Source organism: Pelodiscus sinensis, chromosome 1 (assembly GCF_052426305.1).
Source record: "Pelodiscus sinensis isolate ZL-2025 chromosome 1, ASM5242630v1, whole genome shotgun sequence".
Taxonomy (NCBI): Eukaryota; Metazoa; Chordata; order Testudines; family Trionychidae; genus Pelodiscus; species Pelodiscus sinensis.
In genome coordinates, this window is record NC_143052.1 from 351,375,169 (window position 1) to 351,398,382 (window position 23,214).

The following is a 23,214-nucleotide window of genomic DNA, read 5'->3' on the forward strand; positions in this document are numbered from 1 at the left end:
TGTGTATAAAATTTGTGTTTGCTTGTTCCCTGCTCTTCCCCTCCTGGCATTTGCTTGGAGCAACTATTGGTACTGAATTGTTCCCTAACTGGGTGGCGGAAGATGATGGGATGTGTCTGCAGCAGGGGTGCTTGGTCTTGGCTCGGTTGTTTTTTCCTGTGTCAGTGTGTGTTGCTGGGTTGGTTCTATACTGACAAGCATGTGGTATTCTTGATATCTCAATGCTGGCCTCTTTCTTTCAGTGTTTCCTGTATAAGGCACTAGGAATTTGCTTGGCAGTTTGTCAGGACCTGGTCCATATTAAATCACAGATTCAGAAGTTTCTGAAGACAGCAGATTACATGGAAGCCCCTGATAGACTGGTAAGGACCCTGTCCCTCTCCCTACCTTATCATGTACCCTCTGAATGTCCCCTGGGCAACTCAGCTCTCAGTTGTCCTGGGACAGATGCCATTTTGCTTCATGTCCTCTTTGTTGCTATTTCACTCACCCTTTGCTCCCCCCTCCCATTGGCACTTTACACTACTTTGGGTGAAAGGAATTGACTTGTGGGGTCTATTGGGCACCTGGTCAGATTCACTAACCAATATTTTTCTTGGGTAACAGGGAGTCATTTCCATCCTTGCATTCTCTGCCGAGAGCCACTTGGACCTCATCTTGAACATACTTCAGGAGTTTGGGGCAGCAATGAACAAAGTTAAGATTTCTGGGTTTATTGGTCGCCTGAAGGTAAAGGAGCCAGGGGGTTCTCTCAAACTTCCTCTCCCTCTAAACTAGAGACAGTATCTCCTGCCCCCGGTAGAGTCTCATTGGTCAGCTAACACTGTCCCCCAATGGATGTGCTCTGTGTGATGCTTACATTTAAGTAGAGAGGAGCACAGTCTGGATCCATGGTTCTCTCAACTGATTTTTAGCATCTGATGTTTCATGGCTTGAATGCCTCTCCTATGCACAGTGTGTAGGAACTATACCAGTTAATTATATGGAAAAGTGTTGAATGTATTTGTAGCTGTTTTTTAAATCCAGGTTAGTAGCTGTAAAGGAGGAGGTGTTGCAAGCAACATGTGACTAACCAACCTGCTCTCTGGACAACTGTTATGGACCCTGTGCTCTAGAGCAGCGGTTCTAAAACTTTCCACACTAATAGACCCATTTTAGAAATCTGATTTGTCTAGTGTGCCCCAAGTTTCACCTCATTTTAAACCTTCTTTCTTAGAAAATCAGGCATAAAAATACAAAAAAGTGTTACAACACACTATTACTGAAAAATTGCTTAATTTCCCATTTTCATATGCCATACCAATTAAAATAAATTAATTTAAATATAAATATGTTCCTTACATTTCAGTGTGCAGTATATAGAGCAGTGTAAATAGGTCATTGTGTGTATGAAATTTTAGTTTGTAACTTTGCTAGTGCTTTTTAGGTAGTCTGCTCTAAAACTAGGCAAATATCGAAATGATCTGATCTGTCCCCCTCGAAAACTTCTGCGTACCTTTGGTTGAGAACCATTTATTCAGAGGATAAAACAGCATATTAGGTCTCTTGGCCACCATTGCCAGATTTGCTGTTTACTCACTGTGCAGATTTAGGCATATCATTTAGCACCTAATTCTGTGCCTATCAGTGTCAATGACAAATCTCCCATTTATTTCACTGGGGTAGGGTCAAAACTTTGGGCTCTCTGTGTCAGAATTATCCAATCAGTATGTTTGAGACACCAATACCTCTCTGCCTCACGCAGTTATGGTTTTGCTTAAATACATTTTTCAAGTACAAGCTATTATCGCTGCCAAAAGCAATTCCTCAGTCAGCAACAGATCAGAATTTCAAGGCAAAATGAATCAGAAGTAATTGTCTCTTGTGACATTTCCAATTGTCCAGGACTACCATTATGGGAAAAGAGCCAAGACCCGCAGCACGCTGATGCTGACATACAGCAAAGTGGCTATGCATGCTCCAAAAGAGCAACTTCTGTCTCGGGTGGAGGCAGACATCACAGAGAACATCCTACACCATTATAGAACCGGTTGCCAAGTAAGAGTTTTTGCATAAGTGTTGGGGATATTACTCTGAAGTTAGATCAGTGCCTCCACTGGACCTGAGTTTACTAAGAGAGGGCTTATTTTTCTAAAAATCTCCTTTGAACAACCGTTTGTCATGTGCATCAAATCTAAAACCTTCATGGATGGAGTGTGAGCTGTAACAAATATCTTATTTGTTGCTGTTGTTTGTATTTTCTCTAGTTTTTCTGTGTTCTTCTGAAATTCTCTAGGTCACAGTTACATAGTATTTCAGATGCAGTCACACTCAGGCTGTGCAGTATAACACTCTAAGGCTATGTTTACACTGTGAACCTATTTCAGGGTATCAGAAGTATCCCGAAATAGCTATTCCGCATCTTTTGAGTGCGCCCGTTATTTTGAAATCTAACGGGCTCACTATCCCAACATCCCTGTAAACCTTGTTCCACGAGGGTTAAGGGACTTTTTGGAATAGTGCTTCATTTCAAAATTTGTTGCTGTGTAGACAATGCCAAATTTCAAAATAAGCTATTTCGAGGTAAGGGTGACCTGTCGATGCACCTTAATTTCCTTAATATGTATGAGTATCTAGCTCTACCTCTTGCTACTCAAGGGAGAATAATGCTAGCTTGTATTTAGTTTATTTGCTATCACTGTTTCTTGGACTATCTACTTCCCTTTCCCCATATCTGTCTTCCTATTTGTCTGCCTGCTCATTATTTCTGCTCCTTAGATATATGGCTGTCCACTTGCCAGCCCTGATTCTGGTCTCAGTGCATAGTTCTAATCTCTCCACATCACTTTGCCATTCCAGTCTACTCTGTCTAAGGCTATGTCTAGGCTGCAGGACTTTTCCGGGATACCAGAGGTATCCCAGAAAAGTAATGCCGCATCCACTTTTTGGAAAAGTGGATGCGTTCTTTCACCATCCCTGTAAACCTTGATTTATGAGGAAGGAAGGGATGGCTTGAAAGAGCAGGTTTTTCCAAATTTCGAAAAAGCCTTTTTTGAAAGAAAAGCAGAGAAAGATACAGACTTTGCGTATCTTTTTCAGACTTTGTAGTCTAGACTTAGCCTGAGACTCTCATTGTCAAAAGAAGTTGATCACAAATGAACCAAGCTGACATTTTCCAGTAGTTCACAAATACAAATATTAAGAACTATGGCCCCTGATATTGTCCACTGCAACACACCCAGACTGGGCACATTTCCTGCTTTTTTGGAAGATTCAGTAATAGTGATTTCTCTCTACTTCATATTCATTAACCAGGATATTTGTAGAATGTGAATAATGTGGCACAATAGAAATTGCTAGTAGCGGTTTTACATTTTGTTTTTCAGGTGTTGGGGATCAATGTTACGAACAAGGTAAATTCTAAATAATCTGCCCTCGTATCTTGTGCATTTACTATGCACAAGTTTCTTGTTTAAATTGCATAAGATTTGTTTTCCCTCCCACATCAAGCAGGAGTCATGACTACTCTGTGTAAATGGACCTGAGTTTACTTGATCAACCTGGGCCTTTTCTTTTTCTGAGATGGGTGTAGAGCTGGGGTTCTCTGTCTTCTGGGGTCTGCAGACACTTGTCCTGAGTCTAGATCTAATTTCTACTCTTCTGGAATCTGATTCTCTCAGTTTCTCACCCACATCCTCTTGTTTTTCCTGGAAATGTAGGACATGTACCTGAAATTAACCCTCATCCAGAATGCAACAGAGATTAGCTGTGCAGTTTTGAAGACTGGAGACTCCCAGGCATTTGAATTCTCTTACAAACTGGAGCTCCTTGCTTACATGATGGTGAGTGATTAGGAACTTTGAAGCCTGAGCTACAAGGGATTTTGTTATTATGTAATGAGACTGATTGTCCAGGTAGATGTTATTCTTTCCATTGGCTGTAGCTATACTACTGCAGTGTCATGATTTACCTGCCTGGCACCCAGAATGTTGGGTCCACTGTGCTTGGCCGGGATGCTGGCATATTGTGGGCTGTAACTGGAAGGAATGGATAGTGTCTGATGAGTTACCAGGATACAGCTTGCTGACCTGTGTATAGCAGATGACTCTACGGTCCATTTCTGAGGCAGAGAGCCACTGAAACAGTGTCTGTTTCTTACAGGTCTGGCATAAAGCCCTGTTTCAGAAGGTGAGGGGGAGGCTTCTCTGCCTTTCAAACCCACTTCCTATTTTTATGTCTCTGTTCATGCATTTCAGGACTTCATTAAAAAGGAACCATTGGATTCCCTGGTGTCTCCAGTTCGTTACAAGGCAATTTTTGCGATTGGACAGCTGTGGTAGGATATTCTATGCCAGATTTCTTGGCATTGTGATGTCTTCTCATTTGTTAATTCATGAGTGTCAGGTTGGGAGCAGGCTGATGCTCACATGGTGTTTTTGTTTTGAGGGTTTGAATGCGTCATGTCTGTTTGGAGATTTGTGCTTGAAAGGCACAAGAGTGGAGGTTGTGGGGCATGCCATACTACGGAGAAGAGTTCAGGTGGGGATGGAGGTGTCTGGCTAGCTGGCAGGGGGAAGGAAGCTGGTGGATTTCTCTAAAAAGGGAATTGAAGTTTTAGCTTTACTTCCAGATGAGCAAATAATTAACAGAGGTACAAAGAGGTGCACAGCTGCAAAGTGAAGGGCTGTTTGCATTTGGGGTTCTAGATTGGGATAATCTTTATTCATTTAACCCATTTTTTACTTGGCTATGGTATTGAATCTAACACGTGACTTCTCTTTCTGTCTTCTGACAGCAAACTCAAACCATCTCTGACCCTGGAGGAAAACCGTGAGATCCTTGATCTGTCTTTCAAAAGTGTATTTCCCCTTCCTCCCTTGGAGAAGATGAAAGAGGAAGGCAAGAAACTAGAGGATACTCTGCACATAGAGGTATATGACACCAATTCCCCTCTGGCAGACTCCACTGAGATCTCTGCCCAGCAAGCACTGGGTGATAGCAGCCACACATGGCCTCCCTGCAAAGTCATGGCTAACTTCACCTCCACCTCCCGCAGAAATTATCTGGTGTTGAGCCTCGCTCCTTCTCTTCTGGTTTCAGTTGCTGTATGAGTGCTCCTTAGAAGCCCTTAGTGAGCTAATGAAGATCCTGCTTGAGGAAGAACCAACCCCAGACTGGTTCCAGGAAATGTTTCATGTGAGTAGCCCATAGGACCAGGGTGATAATTGTTTCTTGTGTTATAGCAGGGATGATGCTCAAGCTTCTGTTGTGGAGGAATTTTCCGCAGCGGGTGAATTTTAGGGAGAAAGCATCAATTTTTTCCTGAAGTAAGTGGGAATGTGTCCCATTGAAATCCATGGGAGCTGTTCCATTTTAAGCCAGTGGTGGACTGAGATCTAGTTTTTCCAGTATAGTTAACACTACATGGACAGGAAAGAAAATCATCAGTGCAGTAACCACATTCAAGAGGACCGGCGAGAACTGATCACCTCTTGTAAAAGGAATGAATTAGTATTGAGTTAAGCTCTGTGTATGGAAACTCATTCACCAAAGACTTCCTGCTCTTCAGACATAAACAGAATAGTTTGAAGAGCTGAGGGGAGGGGAGTTAGGTGCAACGTTGGTATGAAAATAAAGTTATAAAAGGAGCTGGGCTGGGGAGACTTCTCTGCTCTAAATAAAAAGAAATGCTCCTCTCTGTCATTTGCCACTCAGCATGGGAGAAGCTGTCCAGGAAAGAGAACACAGCACCAGACCCCAAACTGCATGCAATGTGCTAGACAGCTGCCATCAGACAGTCTACAGAAGCCCTCACATACACAGAGCCAGACTCATCTCTCATGTAACTCCTTTGGCTTTGATGGAGTTACGTACACCAGAGGTGAATCTGGTCCCTGGGACTTGTATATACAAGGGTCTCTTTTTGGAGACATATAAATCTTTTGCTATATGGAAGTTAAATGCTTTGGAGAGGGATTTTAGTGACAATCAAACCTATTTAAAAGAAACGTTTGGGAGGGATTTTCTGGTACTAACTTTGTCCATTCTCCTGCTTTGCCAACAGCTACTGGAGACCTGGCTCAGTTCAGGGAAGGAGTGGGAGAGAGAAAGGGCCTTGCAGGCCAGTGTCTGGCTGCTAACTGCCTATCAGGAGATAGTTAAGAGCACAGTGAGTATAGTTCTACTCTTCCTTGAGCTGACTTCCCCGATTATATCAAATCTGACATTCAACATGAATGCATGAGAAATTCTACTAGGCCTGCAGCTGGGGCCTCAAAGTGACTAAGATCCCTCTGCTTCCATAAGAGAAAGGTTTCCATAATAGTGCTGTGACAGCACTCAGGCCAGACTGTAAGAAACAGGGCAGGCAGTTCCCCAGACTAGTGATTTTATAATTAGATTCACCAAACCAGTAAGAAAAGAGCTTCTACTCTGGTTAACAAAATACCAAACAATAGTACCTTTTAGGCATTCCAGACCTTGGTTCCCATCTAGACAACTAAGTCTAATATAATTACCAATCACAAAGGACTAGACACTTATCCTTAGGTTAATATGAATCACAGCTCTTCCCTAAATATCAGCCAATCCTTAATAACGGAATATCAGATTTGTTGTTAAAAGGAAAAAGAAGAGAGTTACAAATGGTTAAGTGATAGATATTTGTTAAAATGACTTTCACTTTTCATAGTTCAGGATCACAACCATGGTGGAATAAACGGCTGGCGTGTAAAAGTCTCTCTGGAATCATGCTAACCGGTCAACATCCAAAGCCAGTTTAGATGCAAAGGCTGTTAGTTTTTCCATGCGTTTCCCAGACTATTCCAAATAATTATTTGAAAGATCTATGTCCTATGGCTTACACGTCCCCTGTTCAAAGTTTAAGCAGACTGGAGAGAGAAGATCAGTCCCATAACTTGTCTTTTATAGCTATTCTAGCCGGTTGGCAAGCCTCCTCACAGAAATTGTCGAAGCAGGATCTCTCCCTGAGAAAGAATAGGTCATGCAGATCTCCTGTCGTACTTTGTTTTGAAGTTAATTTTCTATTTCCTATGCATACACTGGTAAATGGGTGATGGTCATTCACATAAGGTAATTAGCCGATCGTGGTCTTCCATTACAACACAGATAGTTAAGCTGAAGGCAATGTAAAAAATATTTTCTTGTACTATCTTATATCTTTGATCTTAAGGTTAACTGAAGACAGTTGCATATAATTAAGGCAATTAAGACATGAAAAGGAATTGGAATCTACAAGCTAATTTCGTTATGTTAAACTTCTAGCAAGATATAAATACAGACAATAATACATAACATCTACCTTTCATATCTATTACCAAAATGCATGATGTTGGTGATCGCTAGTCTAGGACTTTTCTTTGGGTACGTCTAGACTACAGGGTTTTGTCGACAGAAGTTTTGTCGACAGTATCTGTCGACAAAACTTCTGTCGACAAAGAGCGTCTAGACACATTCAGTTCTGTCGACAAAGCAAGCTGCTTTGTCGACAAAACCCTGTAGTCTAGACACAAGCCTACATGCAATAACACCTTCTGTCGACAGAACTCTGTCGACAGATGGTGTTATGCCTCGTAAAATGAGGTTTACCAGCATCGACAAAACTGCTGAGTTCTGTCGACGTTATGTTGACAGAACTCAGCGGTAGTGTAGACGCAGGTATAGTTTTGTCGACAAAAGTCCATTTTTGTCGACAAAACTCAGTAGTCTAGACACACCCTTTGAAATAACATATAAGTGACTTGTCTTGATACAATTGCAGTGCCGCTTGTTAAGTTATTGTGGGTCACACATAGGTTGGCTGTGTCAGTGTCATAGATGCATTCTTATACTCTCAGGCTGTTAAAGTTGAATTTCTATTTCTATTTAATCAGATAAGAACATAAAAAATAAATGGCCATTCTGGATCCCCCAGACAAATGGTTCATGTAGCCTGTCTTCTGACAGTGGTGGGTGTTATATGCATCAGAGGGAACAAACAGAACAAGGCAATTGTTGAGTGATCTCTCCCCTGTTGTCCAGTCCCAGCCCCAGGCAGTCAGAGATATAGGGACACCCATATCATGCATCTCTGATCATCTTATATGGCTCTATCATACCCCCCTGTAAGCATCTCTTTTCTAAGATGAATGGTCCCAGTCCTTTTAACTTCTCCTTGTATGAGTTGTCCCATATCCCATATCATTTTTGTTGCTTTTCTCTGAACTTTTTCCAATTATAACCTAACTTTATTTAAGTTGGAGGACTACAATTGCTTGCAGTATTCAAGGTGTGGGTGTACCATGGATTTGAAACAGTGGCATGATGATATTTATCGTATTATTATTCATCCCTTTTCCTAGTGGTTCCTAACATACCATTAGCATTTTTAACTGCAGCTGCGTGTTGAACAGATGTTTTTAGAGGACTATCCACAATGACTCTGAGATTTTTCTTGAGTGCTACAGCTAATTTAGACCCCATCAATTTGCATGTACAACAAGGATTATGTTTTCCAATGTGCCGTACCCAGGTACAGTAATGGAGTTCACAATAAGGAAGGCAACTAATGTCCAGTATAGCCGGAGAACTTTCATTCTTCATTCTTTTTTAATTAGCCTCAGGAAACTTTTGATCACTTTGGATCTCTGATTGGGCTATTAGCACCATATACCTGTGCTTCAATTACCTCATCGCGTCAGTGGGTGGTTGACTGTATCAACTGTCTGCTCAATATACAAGGTGAGGAGACCATGAGCAGGTGTAAGTAACCCTTCACTTTCTTTCATTGTTGTAATGACCATTTTTTCCATCTGTAATTCTTTCTGTCTTGTTAGCGACACTTATATAACAGAATGATTGGGGCCTTGTAAGTACATTGCTGGAAGAGAACTGCACAAATAATAAATAATCTGCAAATATTAGAGGGTGGACAAAATATAGCACACAGGCCAGATCTGCTCTTCTCCCCAGAATTTCTGTCTGGAGCGCTCAGCTGATTAGCAAGCATGCCAGCAGCATGTGTTCAGCTGCCCCTCTCCGACCTTGCTCCATCCTATCTGCTGCTAGTGGTGTGTGGAGGGGAGGTGAGCAGGGAGACGTGCAGAAGTCAGGGTGACCCCTTTGCCCCTGTCATCATCTCTGCAGAGCAGAGTTTGGGGAGAGGAACACATACAATAGTGCTGCTCCAGTCTGAAGTATGGTGAGTAATGGAGTGCCTATCTAAAGAGGCAGTGCACTGTTGCTAAGATTTCTCTGGCAGCCAGCATGTCCCTCTCTCTCTCTCTCTCTCTCTCTCTCACACACACACACACACACACACACACACACACACATTGTCTCACACACACTCTCTCCCCCGCCATATGCCCATATGCCCCCCCTCTGCAGAGTGGGGTGGGGAGAGGGAGATGACAGAGCAGGACAGCTTTCCCTTAAAGAGACAGTTCATGATTTAGAAGTGAGTGAAGAGCCTGGGTTTCCTACCTAAGCTTTTGGTCAGCCCCATCTCTTTTACAATGAGAGTTCAGTGGAGGGATTCTCCTCCAAATCAGAACCTCAGATCAATCTACATGAGTTGTGCTTGACTATGAGATTAGATTTAAATACTGAGAGCAGAGTGGCTACTGAAACCAGATATACAGAGAAAGATGCTCCACACAGAATACAGTGCCTGTTTAATCCTGTATGAATCACAATGAATCACATGCCATTACCGTTAACTTTCAGACATAGGGGCTACGTCTAAACTACATCCCTTTTTCGGAGGGATAAGGGATCTTTCGGAAAAGGCTTAATTTTCCGCAAGATCAGCATCTAGACTGGCGCTTTTCTCCAGCAAAGCTCCGTGCCGAAAAAAGCTGCAGCCATTTTTATGCTAATGAAGCAGGGGAGATTTAAATCCCCGCTTCATTAGCAATTGCTATACGTCTAATTTACATCCCTTTTCCGAAAAAGGGATGTAGTCTAGACATAGCCTGATGGTAAAATTCTGACTCCATTAAAGTCAACAAGAATTTCATCATTGGCTTTAGTGGGGCCAAAATTTCACACAGAGCTGGTAATAACATACCCCATAGATCCTCCTGTATGATTATCTATGGATCAGAGGTTCAGTTTTATTAAATGTTGCCATACTTTTTCTCCTTTTCTCTATCCTAGGTCAGTGCACAAACCTGGGGTCAGCAGAGGAGGAGCTGAGATGTCTCCGTGAGGCACTAACAACTCCAGACCCTGAGGCTCTGTTTCAAGCATCTTGTGAAATGGCTAAGGTAACAGACACTAGGTGACTGTCCTAGTGGCTGTGCACCATTCATTTTCCCTTGTCCAGAGGACTGGAAAAGGGCAAATATAGTGCCCATCTATAAAAAGGGAAATAAGAACAACCCAGGAAACTACAGACCAGTTAGTTTAACTTCTGTGCCTGGGAATATAATGGAGCAAGTAATTAAGGAAATCGTCTGTAAACACTTGGAAAGTGGCAAGGTGATAGGGAACAGCCAGCCTGGATTTGTAAAGAACAAATCATGTCAAACCAATCTGATAGTTTTCTTTGATAGGATAACGAGTCTTGTGGATAAGGGAGAAGTGGTGAATGTAGTATACTTAGACTTTAGTAAGGCATTTGATACAGTCTCGCATGATATTCTTATCAATAAATTAGGCAAATACAACTTGGATGGGGTTACTATAAGCTGCGTGCATAACTGGCTGGATAACCATACTCAGAGAGTAGTTATTAATGGTTCACAATCCTGCTGGAAAGGCATAACAAGTGGGGTTCCACAGGGGTCTGTTCTGGGACCGGCTTTGTTCAATATCTTCATCAACGATTTAGATATTGGTATAGAAAGTACGCTTATTAAGTTTGCAGATGATACCAAGCTGGGAGGGGTTGCGACTAATCTGCAGGATAGGGTCATAATTCAAAATGACATGGACAAATTGGAGAAATGGTCTGAGGTAAATAGGATGAAGTTTAAGACAAATGCCAAGTTCTCCACTTAGGAAGGAACAATCAGGTTCATACATACAAAATGGGAAGCGACTGTCTGGGAAGGAGTACGGCAGAAAGGGATCTAGGGGTTATAGTGGACCACAAATTGAATATGAGTCAGCAGTGTGATGCCCTTGCAAAGAAAGCAAACATGATTCTGGGATGCATTAACAGGGGTGTTGTGAGCAAGACATGAGAAGTCATTCTTCCGCTCTACTCTGCGCTGGTTAGGCCTCAATTGGAGTATTGTGTTCAGTTCTGAGCACCGCATTTCAAGAAAGATGTGGAGAAATTGGAGAGGGTCCAGAGAAGAGCAACGAGAATGATGAAAGGTCTAGAGAACATGACCTATGAGGGAAGGCTGAAGGAATTAGGTTTGTTTAGTTTAGAAAAGAGAAGATCGAGGGGGAACATGATAGCAGTTTTCAGATATCTAAAAGGGTGCCATAAGGAGGAGGGAGAAAACTTGTTCATCTTGGCCTATGGGGATAGAACAAGAAGCAATGGGCTTAAACTGCAGCAAGGGAGATTTAGATTGGACATTAGGAAAAAGTTCCTAATTGTCAGGGTAGTCAAACACTGGAATAAATTGCCCAGGGAGGTTGTGGAATCTCCATCTGTGGAGATATTTAAGAGTAGGTTAGATAAATGTGTATCAGGGATGGTCTAGACAGTATTTGGTCCTGCCATGAGGGCAGGGGACTGGACTCGATGACCTCTCAAGGTCCCTTCCAGTCCTAGTATTCTATGATTCTATGATTGTTTTATGCTTTCGTGATGTCTTTCCACACTTGGAGCGAGCTATGGGAGTGAGGCATTCATGGGTAATTAGTAACATGCTTTTCATAGGTATATGCTATGAATGCCATGTAAAAAACAGATTCCAGACAGTTGCATGAACATACCCATGCATGTGCATGCGCACATCCATCCATCCATCCATCCATCCAGGGGGAAAATATGTGAGCAGGATATCAAGCTAAGAAACCAGTCTTGGCACCTTGTATGTTTACCTGAACCTATATTTGTGTGCATGCATCTCTTTGCATATTTTTATATTTTGTGAAAAGATGTCATGTACATAATAGAATATAAACTGGAAATTTACATCCTGTTTGTCCCATACAATGTTGTGCTAACTGTACAACCTAAGATCTAACCTGATATTATTAGTGTAGAATAGAGATGTGGTAGCTAGAAAGATTACAGAGAAAATTTTAATTGCAACTGCCTTGCCAGATATGAGCCCAATTAGCAATTTGCTGATGAATACATTATTTTCCTATACAGCTCTTAGGCCTCCTTTCTTAAAAGTACTGGAGCCGACTATCATTGCAATCTTTCCTGTTTTTGATCTGTCCACAGGTGGTTAGTAAGTACTTTCCCTCTGAACAAGCCACAGATTTTATTGAGGCCATACTGGATGGTATGCTGTCTGCTAGCCCCTCCTGTGCCACAGCAGCCGGTCTGTGGATGAAGATCATCCTGAAGGAGTGTGGAGGTGCCATGCTGGATGAGGTAAAATAGAAGCTGGAGAGATTTTTCTGGCTAACCTGCAGGCTTTCAGGTCTTTGCCATCATTTGCAGTGAACACAAGTCTTGCTGTTTCTCCCTCTGGGATTGGAAGGTAATTCCATCTGTGTTCCTATCCTGAGTCAGGCAACGGGGGAATCAACAGCAGAAGACAGAGATAATCTAATGGTACATCTGCACTAGCTCGTTAGTTCGAGCTAGGTAGGGTAATGAGGGCAAGCGGATTTGCAAATGAAGCCCGAGATTTAAATATCCCGGGCTTCATTTGCATGTTCCCTGGTGCCACCATTTTTAAATCCCCCTTAGTCCGAACTCCGTGCCCACGGCTACATGCGGCATGGACTAGGTAGTTCAAATTAAAGATCCTAATTCGAACTACAGTTACTCCTCATGGAATTAGGATCTTTAATTAGAACTACCTACTCCGTGCCACGTGTAGCTGCAGGCACGGAGTTCGGATGAAGGGGGATTTAAAAATGGCAGCACCCGGGAACATGCAAATGAAGCCTGGGATATTTAAATCCTGGGCTTCATTTGCAACTCTGCTTGCCCTCATTACTCTACCTAGCTCAAACTAACGAGCTAGTGTAGCCGGACCCCAAGGGAAAAGGAAGATGCTTGATTATTTGTCTATCTTGTTGTCACAGTTTCCAGCCATGAAAGGCTTGGAAAAATTAGACTCCGAGTAAAATGCAAAAAGAGAATATCCGGCCCCAAGAGACAAGCTAAGTGAACTACATCTTAGGGCCTCAGATAATGAGGGGTCTCTAAAAATACCCCAAAATTACTAGTTTTTACTTGCCTCTTTGCCTATGTACTGATAGACAGATAGACAGACAGACAGACAGACAGACAGACAGACAGATAGATAGATAGATAGATAGATAGATAGATAGATAGATAGATAACTTGATTATTTCTATTTTCATTGTCCTTTCTGTTAGAATAATACATGTTTTTTTGGAAATGCAATGAGGCCTCTTTAACTTGACATAGCTTAGGGCCTCAGCATGTCTTAACCCGGTGTTGCAGCCAGGTATGGGCAGAGATATGTATAATTTTTGTGGGTTAAATCTATGCAGCCATGTCTAAATACTTGTTTTTTGAAGGGAGGATTTTCTACAAGAACAGCAAATTGCTAAACGACTAAATAAACGTTTTGGTTCTGCAGAATGAATGGAGAGAATGGAAAAGGGACATTTTTTCTGGTTTTATTCTGTCCAGGTGCCAGATATCCTGAGTATTATATACATTCATATGCCTACCATCAAGCAGGGTAGCTTGAGGCAGTTCCTGGTGGAGGCAGTGTCCATTCTAGGTCACCATCACCTAGAGGCAGTGATCTTCAGCCTCCTCATCAAACGTCTGCCGATGGACAGGTATATACTGCTCCTTACAGTGTTCATTTTGGTAACCATGGATCCCACAGCTTCACTGGAAGATGTAAGGCTTCATTTAAGCCACAGACAGTTTGAGATAATTCCTAAAGGTTAATAGCTTGGGTCTTTCTGCAGAAAGGTCCAAGACCATGTCAAGGTGGGTGCAGGGAGAAATTAAGTGTCATTCTGTTTCCATTAATTAATAGTTGCTTTGGCATCCTAAAGACTTCCCTTTACTGGCATCACTGGAGTGGAGTTTGGCCTCTCCAGACCCCTGAACTAACATCACCCTGGAAATTGCCAGTGACTGTTCGTTTTCTGGTAGCATGAAAGCTTCAGATCCAAATTCCTGGCTGATTAGCAAGGATAGGGCACCAGGCTTTTGGTATCAGCAAGGGTATGGCTGCTGGAATGGAATTGTCATTCTTGGTACTTAAAGACAGGGCGGTAAGCATATCTATCATTTCATTCAAACATCCCTAGCTGAATTATCAGTCATCAGTGCAGGAATCTAAGAACATGAGAACGGCTGTAGTGGGTCAGACCAAATGTCCATCTAGCCCAGGATCCTGTCTTCAGACAGTGGCCAATGCCAGGTGCCCCATAGGGAGTGAACAGAACATGCCCATTCTGGCAAATAGAGGCCAGGGAATGCCATTTGTGAAGAGGTCATGGGCTAGACACAAATATTTGTTCTCATAGTTGTACATCCAGTTAGTAGGAAGATCATTTTTCTTTCTTCAACTTGTCTCCCAGGCTGTAGATCTTTGGGCATCACATGCTCATGATTCCATATCTACTGAGAAGTAGGAAAACAGGAACTGTGATTAGAGCTCTGTGTCCTTTCCTTCTGAAGTCTAGCATTAATGGTTATGGTGCAGTAAGACTAGGGTTGTGTCTATACAGCACCCTAAACTTGAAATAAGATGCACAATTTGCACTCTGCAAATTGCGTATCATATTTTGCATAGCCTATTTTGAAATGTGGCGCTTCTACACAGCACCAAATGTCGAAATAATGTGCTATTTAAAGCTATCCCTTATCCCTCATGCAACAAAGTTTATTGGGATGGCAAAATGGTGTGCCCATTATTTTGAAAAATATTTCAAAATAACGGGCTGCTTGTGTAAATGTGGGGTAGCTATTTCGGGATACCTCCAGGATCCCCAAATAGTCATGCACTGTAGAAATGTAACCTGAAATGTAACTTAACTTAGTTCTGTAACTAGAAACTCAATATGTAAAACATGAGGACCATATAAGGAGGACAGCACTCTGAACTTGCTCATCATAGGCAGGGCTTGATAAATAATACAATCTACTCTCCCATGGCGTGTAGATTGTAACCTGGAAGAGCCGGGTTCGGGCGATCTGTGCATGCGCAGAACGATCTGCGCATGCACAGATCGCTGGACAGCACGGTTGGTGAGCCCTGATCATAGTCAAGGAGAAAATTTGTTCTTTACTTGAATATGATGCATATAGTCAGAGCCACAAAAGTCTCCAGGGGTCACATATAACTTATGTTAAATTGCAGTGACACCACTGAGCTGTGGAGATCTCTGGGGACAGATCCCTTGCTCGCCCCTCAAGTCCTGAAGGTCCTAATAGAAAAAATAAAGACTCCAACAAGCCAAGAAGGAAGCACGACCTCAGAGACAGAAACTGACCTGCATTTAGCAGCTGCTGAACCTCTCACAGTAAGTTAGACGACAGACATGTATTTCTCTGCCTTGTGACAAACATGCTGATGGAAAGCTAGATGAGTGGTATAATATTGTCATATGGGCACTTCTTTTCTGAAGTACTGTTTCCTGGATTCCAGCTGTGCTTTCTGTGGAACAACAGATGGAAGATTTAGAGTATGTGGCTGATTCACTTAATAATATCTGGCAATTAGAAAGTCTTTGAATCAGATTTCTTACAGTGCTTTGCAAATGTTTTGTACAACTCACAACATGCCTTGATAGGTCGTACACATTTTTACAGATATGGGACGCTAAGGCACACATGGAGTGAATTGCTCTCGGTCATTCATCAAGTTAGTGACAGGAGTGAGAATTTAGTCCAGCAGGTATCAGAAGGGGAGAGAGTGTGATAGTGTTAGGAAGAGACCTCTTCTTTTACCATGCTCTCCTTTCAGGCAACATGTGCCATCTTTGAAGTGGTGTCAGCATTGCAGTTGAGCAAAACTGTGCAGGAGCTGTTCCCGGAGTTGTTCACTGTTCTTCTGCAGCAGATCAGCCAAACCCTAGGACAAAAGATGCCTTTGCCCAGGATGAGCAGCCGAAGGAGGTTATTTAGAAAAGGACAACAACTATGTGAGGGCAACCCTTGCAGGTAATTAGAAGAAAGGGAGCAAAACAAAGAGAATCCCAGTACATTTGTGTGACACTCCCCAGGAGTTCTCAGGGTTATGAGGCACCTTACCATCACCTGCTTTTAATATGAGAAAGTCTTGTTTGTGCTTGCTATAGGTCAGTTCCCTGAAACCACCAACCTCTGGCAACACAAACACTACTATCTAGGCCTCCTCAGGCCTCAGTCTCTTTGTCCTCTCTTTCTGACTACAGCTTAGAGAATCTCTATCAACGGATTCTCCTCTAAGAGAAGTCTCCCTGCGATTTACGGGCATCTCCCCACCAATCGGCTTTCCCCCATCTCTTAGTTTAAAAACTGCTCTACAGCCTTTTAAATGTTTAGTGCCAGTAGTCTGGTTCCACCCTGGTTTAGGTGGAGCCCATCCTTCCTGTATAGGCTCCCCCTCTCCCAAAAGTGTCCCCAGTTCTTGATAAATCCAAACCCCTCTTCCCTACACCATTGTCTCATCCACGCATTGAGACTCTGAAGCTTTGCCTGCCTACCTGGTCCTGCGCGTGGAACTGGAAGCATTTCCAAGAATGCCACCATAGAGGTCCTGGATTTCAGTCTCTTTCCTAGCAACCTAAATTTGGCCTCCAGGACATCTCTCCTACCCTTCCCTATGTCATTGAGACCTACATGTACCACGACCACCGGCTCCTCCCCAGCACTACACATAAGTCTATCTAGATGCCTCTAGCATTTTGTCTCTTTTGCTCTCTGTTTCCCTCAAACACTCCTGTGGGTGTCCCTTTAGGCAGATTCCTTATTAATGGGATAATAGGTTTGTTGATTCTATAGCCCCACTCTAGCCAGGCAATCAGGTACATTTCTATCCAATTAGGCTTTCTCTGGGGAAGCTAATTAGTACTAGTAGTTACCAGAGTGCTGACCCCAAGTACAAGCTCTCAGCACCCTGTCACATCTCGCTGGACATAGGGCCCCAAAATAACCATTAGTGATCACTAATCTCTCTGTGTCCCAGCTTTTGGGGTCTGGTTGTGTATTTTTTCCATATTACTGTACTGTGCTAGTGCCCATACACCTTGCAGATAGGAGAAAGTGACTGCAAAATGTTGTCCATAGCAACACTAGTAATATGAGATGTATGAGACTGAAATACCTCCTGGAATTAAGTCCTTCCAAAAACAGTGGTCCCCAGGATACTGTCAATGGATGAACTGTCAATGAACAACAGACCTGACAAGTAACTGGGGTTTCCTGACTGCTTAGGCTGTGCCTTTCTATTGGTTACTACAGTTCTGTGCCTCTTTTCCCCCAGGCTTTCTATTGAAGCATTAGAGGCTGTGCTTCTCAAGGCTGTGAATGAGAAGCTGATAAGAACTCTCTGGAAGCAGAAAACTTGGATGCTTCTTGAAAATCCGCAGACTCACCACGAGGGGGTGTGTTTGCTGGTGAGGTAAGAGATCTAGGAGACAGCACTTCATCCTCAGGGATTGGCAACAAATAGAGTGACTGACAGGGAACTTTCAGGTATAGCTTTGTGCGGGGTGCCCTGGGTGAGAAACACAGAGCTTCCATGCGTAGGTTTTAGAGTTGTATGGTCATAGCAGCTAAGCTTTTGAAGTGCACAGTCTGCCCCATAAGTGGTTCCTTTTGTCTTCCAGGGTTCTGCAAAGATCTGGACTAATAACAGTGGAGATCATACAGAGCCTCCTTCCCTGGGTAAATTCCCCATCAGAAAACCAGCGAGTCACCAGCACAGCTTTCTTTGCTCAGGTATGAGCAGTTCCACCATTAGGCTGTTATCTGTTGTTTACCTTTCTCTGAGGAATTGTACAGTTCAGTTCACAGGAATTCATTTTAGATAGTAGAATGTGTCCTTTATAAGGAAATCTCATAAGGAACTTCATTACACCTTTCTTAATCATTTTCTCTTTGTTATTTTTGGGGCCTAAACTAGCCTAGCCTAGCTGCCTATTCTAGTTGCTGGCTAAGAGAGAGTGAGCAAGATATAGATAGGCTACGTCTACATTGGCAAGATTTTGCGCAAATAGGGTATGTCTACACTACAGCACTAATTCGAATTAACTTAATTCAAATTAGTTAATTTGAAATAAGCTAATTCGAATGAGTGCATTTAGACCTAAAAACTAATTCAAATTAGCATTTTGCTAATTCGAAATAGCATGTCCACATTGAGTGGACCCTGAACCGAAGTTAAGGCTGGCCAGAACCAGTGCCGTCAGGGCATCAGGTTAGGACTTAAGGTGTGGAGCTGCTTCCTCAGGCTAGCCGAGGGCTGTGCTTAAAAAGACCTGACCCCCACCCCGGACAGACAGTTCTCAGGATTCCCCGCTTGCATGTCTAACTCGATGGGGACATCAAAGCAGTCCTGTCTTGGAGTGCCCTGAATGCCCACACTCGGCACATTTCAGCACTCGACCATCAGCCCGGTTGCACTTGCCGCAGGCTGCCATCCGGGGGAGGTCAATCAGGGGGCTATCAGGATCCAGGAGGCCCTACAGGAAAGCTTCCACCCCGAGGAGCCCGCAGAGCCACCCCAGTCCTCCCCATCGGGGGCTCCTGCCCCATTCCTCCCTCACCTCCTTCCACTTACCCTTCCCGAGCCCCCTCTTCCTGATGTAAAAAATAAAGGACACGTGTTCAAAAAAAGAAACCATCTTTATTTAACAAAACTGGGGGCGGGGGGGATTAACCTCTGGGGGACTGGGAAAAGGAGGTGGGAGAGGGGAAGAAAGAGGGTGGGAGAGGGGAGGTGGAAACCTGGGAGGAGGGAGCTGGAAGGGGGAAGCCAGGGGAAGAAGGAGGAGGGGAAGTATAAAACTATGGTACGCCATATCTTCAGAACTGTGTACAGATGTGGTCTTCTCACCTCAAAAAAGATATGGCCTTGGAAAGGGTTCAGAAAAGGGCAAGTACAATGATTAGGGGTTTGGAACAGGTCCCATATGAAGAGAGGCTAAAGAGACTGGGACTTTTCAGCTTAGAAAAGAGGAGACTGAGGGGGGATATGATAGAGGTCTATAAAATCATGAGTGTTGCGGAGAGGGTGCATAAAGAAAAGTTCTTCATTAGTTCCCATAATATAAGGACTAGAGGACACCAAATGAAATGAATGGACATCAGGTTTAAAACTAATAAAAGAAAGTTCTTCTTCACACAAAGTTCTTCTTATAGTCAACCTGTGGAACTCCTTGCCACAGGAGGCTTTGAAGCCTAGAACTATAACAGAGTTTAAAGAGAAGTTAGATAAATTCATGGAGGTTGGGTCCGTGGAGTGCTATTAGCCAGGGGGTAGGAATGGTGTCCCTGGCCTCTGTTTGTGGAAGGCTGAAGATGGATGGCACGAGACAAATTGCTTGGTCATTGTCTTCGGTCCATCCCCTCCGGGGTACCTGGTGTTGGCCGCTGTTGGCAGACAGGCTACTGGACTAGATGGACCTTTGGTCTGACCCAGTACGGCCATTCTTATGTTCTTATGTACTAAGCGCAGGGCTCAGGGTCGGGGGTCTCACTGGAACAACTTGATTTTCATGCAAACCTGCTCCTGGGTTTGGATGTGGCCTTTGGTGGCCAGGCTGGCAGCTATCCTGCCCTAGACGGCTGCATTCCTGTGCCTAGTGCGGAGGTCGTGGACGCTGGAGGCCTCCCCCCCAAACCTCGATAATGTCCACGATCTCTGCACTAGACCAGGCGGGCGCCTGCCTCTTGTGGCCCTGGGCAGGCTCCTAGGAGCCGCCAGCCTGGTCCTGGGAAGAGGCGGAGGGCTGGGTGGCAGCGGGTGGCTGGCTCATGCCATGCCAGGTGCAGGGTCTGCTGGCTGGGTGCTGGCAGGCTTGCCACTGGCACAGGCACTGTAGCCAGACCATGCCCCTTTAAGGGCTCTGGGGCTGGGAGAGGGGCAGAAAAGTTTCCCTGGTTTGGCCCAGAGTGGCCATCAGGGCAACCTGATTAGGGTTAGCCTCCAACTAGTTCGAATTAAGTGGCTACACAGCCCTTAATTTGAACTACTTAATTCGAACGAGGCGTTACTCCTCGTAGAATGAGGTTTACCTAGTTCGAATTAAGCGCTCCGCTAGTTCGATTTAAATTCGAACTAGCAGTTTGTGTGTATAGCCGCTATTAAAGTTAATTCGAACTAACGGCTGTTAGTTCGAATTAACTTTGTAGTGTAGACATACCCATACTTTTAACGCAAGAGTTTTTGCGTTAGAATATTTGCGCAAGAGAGCGTCTACACTGGCATGTGCTGTTGTGCTAAGAGGCGCTTTTCTGCAAAATCATCCGTGCCAGTGTAGACGCTCTCTTGCGCAAGAAAGCTCCGATGGCCATTTTAGCCATTGGGCTTTCTTGCACAAGAAATTAATGTGGCCTGTCTACACTGGCCTCTTGCGCAAGAACAGTTGCACAGGAGGGCTTTTTCCTGAGCGGGAGCATCATAGTTTTTGCGCAAGAAGCACTGATTTTAGACATTAGAATGTCAGTGTTCTTGTGCAAGAACTCCCCGCCAGTGTAGACTGGCAGCTGCTTTTGCGCAAAATCATGCCAATGTAGATGTAGCCATAGAATTTGAATTACTAGACCTTTTCTGACAATTCCTAGGGCTAATACTGACCAACAGCTCCTGATTTTGGCCTAGCTCAGCAAATCTTCTAAATGAATCTAGTGTCCTAATACTATAAAATAAGCAACATACAAATACATTAACATCTATCTTAGATTCTCATTAATGTAGAATAATAGATTCATAGAACATTAGAACTGGAAGGGATCTTGAGAGGTCTACGAGTCCAATCCCCAGCCATCACGGCAGGACCAAGCACAGTCTAGATCATCCCTGACAGGTGTTTGTCTAACCTGCTCTTAAATATTTCTAGTGATGCAAATTCCACAACCTCCTGAGGCAATTTATTGCAGGGTTTAACCACCCTGACAGGCAGGACGTTTTTCCTGCTGTCCAAGCTAAGCTTCCCTTGATGTAATTTAAGCTCATTGCTTCTTATCCTATCCTTAGAGGCCAAGGAGAACAATTTTTCTCCATCTTCCTTAAAACATCCTTTTAGAAACTTGTATTATCTGAGTACTTCAAAATGATAATGTAGTATCTGAGTGCCTCAAAACTCTTTAAAAGTATGTATCCCTACAATACCCCTGTGAGGCAGGGAAACACTATTAGTCCCATTTTGCAAACAGGAAACTGATGCACAGAAGGCCTAAGTGACTTGCCCAACATCATCTAGGAAGTCTTTGAGGGTGCAGGAAATTGAACTGGAACCTCCTAAGTCCTAGGCTGCTAACTACTGGAGCATCCTCCCTCTCCACAGCCTTGCTATAACGTCTGTGTCATATTTCACATTTACGCTAAGTCGCTATTTTAGAGGCTCATCTGGTGGTTCTAGGAATCTGTTTGTGCCCCAAAATCTTTCTACACCCTACCTAGGAAAGGAGTCACAAACGTGGGTTTTCAAGGTCTGCCTAGAGAGGCCTCATGAAAGCTGCCAATCAGAGCCCAGCTGGCTCAGATATATGGAGCTACAGGGCTTTATTAGGTCAGTTCCTTTCAGGAAGTGGAGGGCCAAGAAAGGATGCTATTCTCTGGCCAAACCAATTCACAGGGGTTTATTTCAGGCAGCATTTTCTGAAGCTGAATTTGCAGAGAGAGAGTCCTTACGAGCCTTCAACATATAATTAGAGGGAGAAACTGAAAGTGGCCCCATAGGAAGAACCCAAGGAAAAAGTAGCAATAAACTGAAATGAAGCAATGACTCGCTGCTATTTCTAGGTTAGAACCAAGAGTAGTGGGCAGGCCCAGGTTCCCCAGTGGCATAAACCCGATGAAGGGGACAAGGCTTATGGAGAGGTTGAACAAAGAACAGAATATAAAGGGTCCAGAGTTGGGGCTGAAGACCCTAGTGAGGGCAACAGGACCTAAAAGGCATTTGTTTGGACTTTGGGACTTGGCCAGAGGGCTGAGCCATGGAAGACTCACTAAGATCGACTGGCAGGATGCACCTGGGAGAGAAAAGGACTGTGGTATCAAATGCAGTCACTGAGAGGCTTTCAAGGGATGAGCAATCACCCATTATAGTGCCTAAAAGGAAAAATCCATGTTTTTAACACAGTACTCATTCATATAGAATAATAAATTACAGTGTATTACGTGTCTCCTCAAATTATATTCGCTATCTTAATGAACATATTAGAGCTAATGGACATGTTGATTTTATTTCAGCTAATGACTGATCCCATACTCAGGGAGAAGAAGATCCTTAAGTCTGCCTTACATAGCTTAGAAGAAAGGTCACGTGACAATAACAGCATTGTCCGTCAAATGGCTGTAAGAGGCCTAGGCAATTTAGTCTATGGGGCACCTGAGAAGGTAAGATAGAATACTGAATACAATGCAGCATAACTAGAGAAACTAAAGGAAACAATTGCTCAGGATTTACAGAGGCCATGCACAATGCACTAGGCCAACGTCTGCTCTCTCATACCCCTGTAACCTCTTTGCAGTCAATACACAGCAGGTTTGTTCCCTTGGTAAGCTAGGCATAAGGAAACAATATGGACTTAATATGATCATATGTAAATGTATACTCCTAGGAATGAAGAGTGTAGGCTTTATTTCCAAGATGAGAGATTCTATTCCAGGAAACAGAGACACTAAAAAACTCAAATCATGATAGATAATCAGCTGAACGTAAGCGCCCAGTACAAAGCTGTGACCAAAAGAGCTGAGGTGATCCTCGGTGGCATAGACAGAGGGATTCTGAATAAGAATAAAGAAGTTATTTTACCTCTGCTTATGGCACTGGTGTGAGAACTGCTAGAATACTATGTCAGGATCATGCCTGCAATTCAAGAAGGATGCTGATAAATTGGAGAAGAGTCACAAGAATTTTCAAAGGGCTAGAAAATGTGCCTTTAGATTCAATGGGGGGGGAGGGGGAATGAAGCTAAACTAATTCAGACTGCTAGTAAGG

The 23,214-nt window shown here is 43.5% G+C and overlaps 2 protein-coding genes across 2 annotated transcripts; both read left to right on the forward strand.

The window, feature by feature from the left end:
* The first annotated feature begins 246 nt into the window (after positions 1–246).
* LOC142823899 (maestro heat-like repeat-containing protein family member 2B) lies at positions 247–6,381 on the forward strand. Its single transcript, XM_089776886.1, has 9 exons — positions 247–362; positions 607–729; positions 1,885–2,037; positions 3,366–3,392; positions 3,699–3,821; positions 4,236–4,315; positions 4,775–4,910; positions 5,080–5,175; positions 6,044–6,381. Exons 1-9 carry the CDS (start codon positions 342–344, stop codon positions 6,221–6,223), a joined length of 939 nt encoding a protein of 312 aa, XP_089633012.1. The 5' UTR covers positions 247–341; the 3' UTR covers positions 6,224–6,381.
* A 7,352-nt stretch (positions 6,382–13,733) lies between these two features.
* Positions 13,734–16,244, forward strand: LOC149526027 (maestro heat-like repeat-containing protein family member 2B). Its single transcript, XM_089776887.1, has 3 exons — positions 13,734–13,884; positions 15,423–15,585; positions 16,029–16,244. Exons 1-3 carry the CDS (start codon positions 13,763–13,765, stop codon positions 16,227–16,229), a joined length of 486 nt encoding a protein of 161 aa, XP_089633013.1. The 5' UTR covers positions 13,734–13,762; the 3' UTR covers positions 16,230–16,244.
* Positions 16,245–23,214: the final 6,970 nt, after the last annotated feature.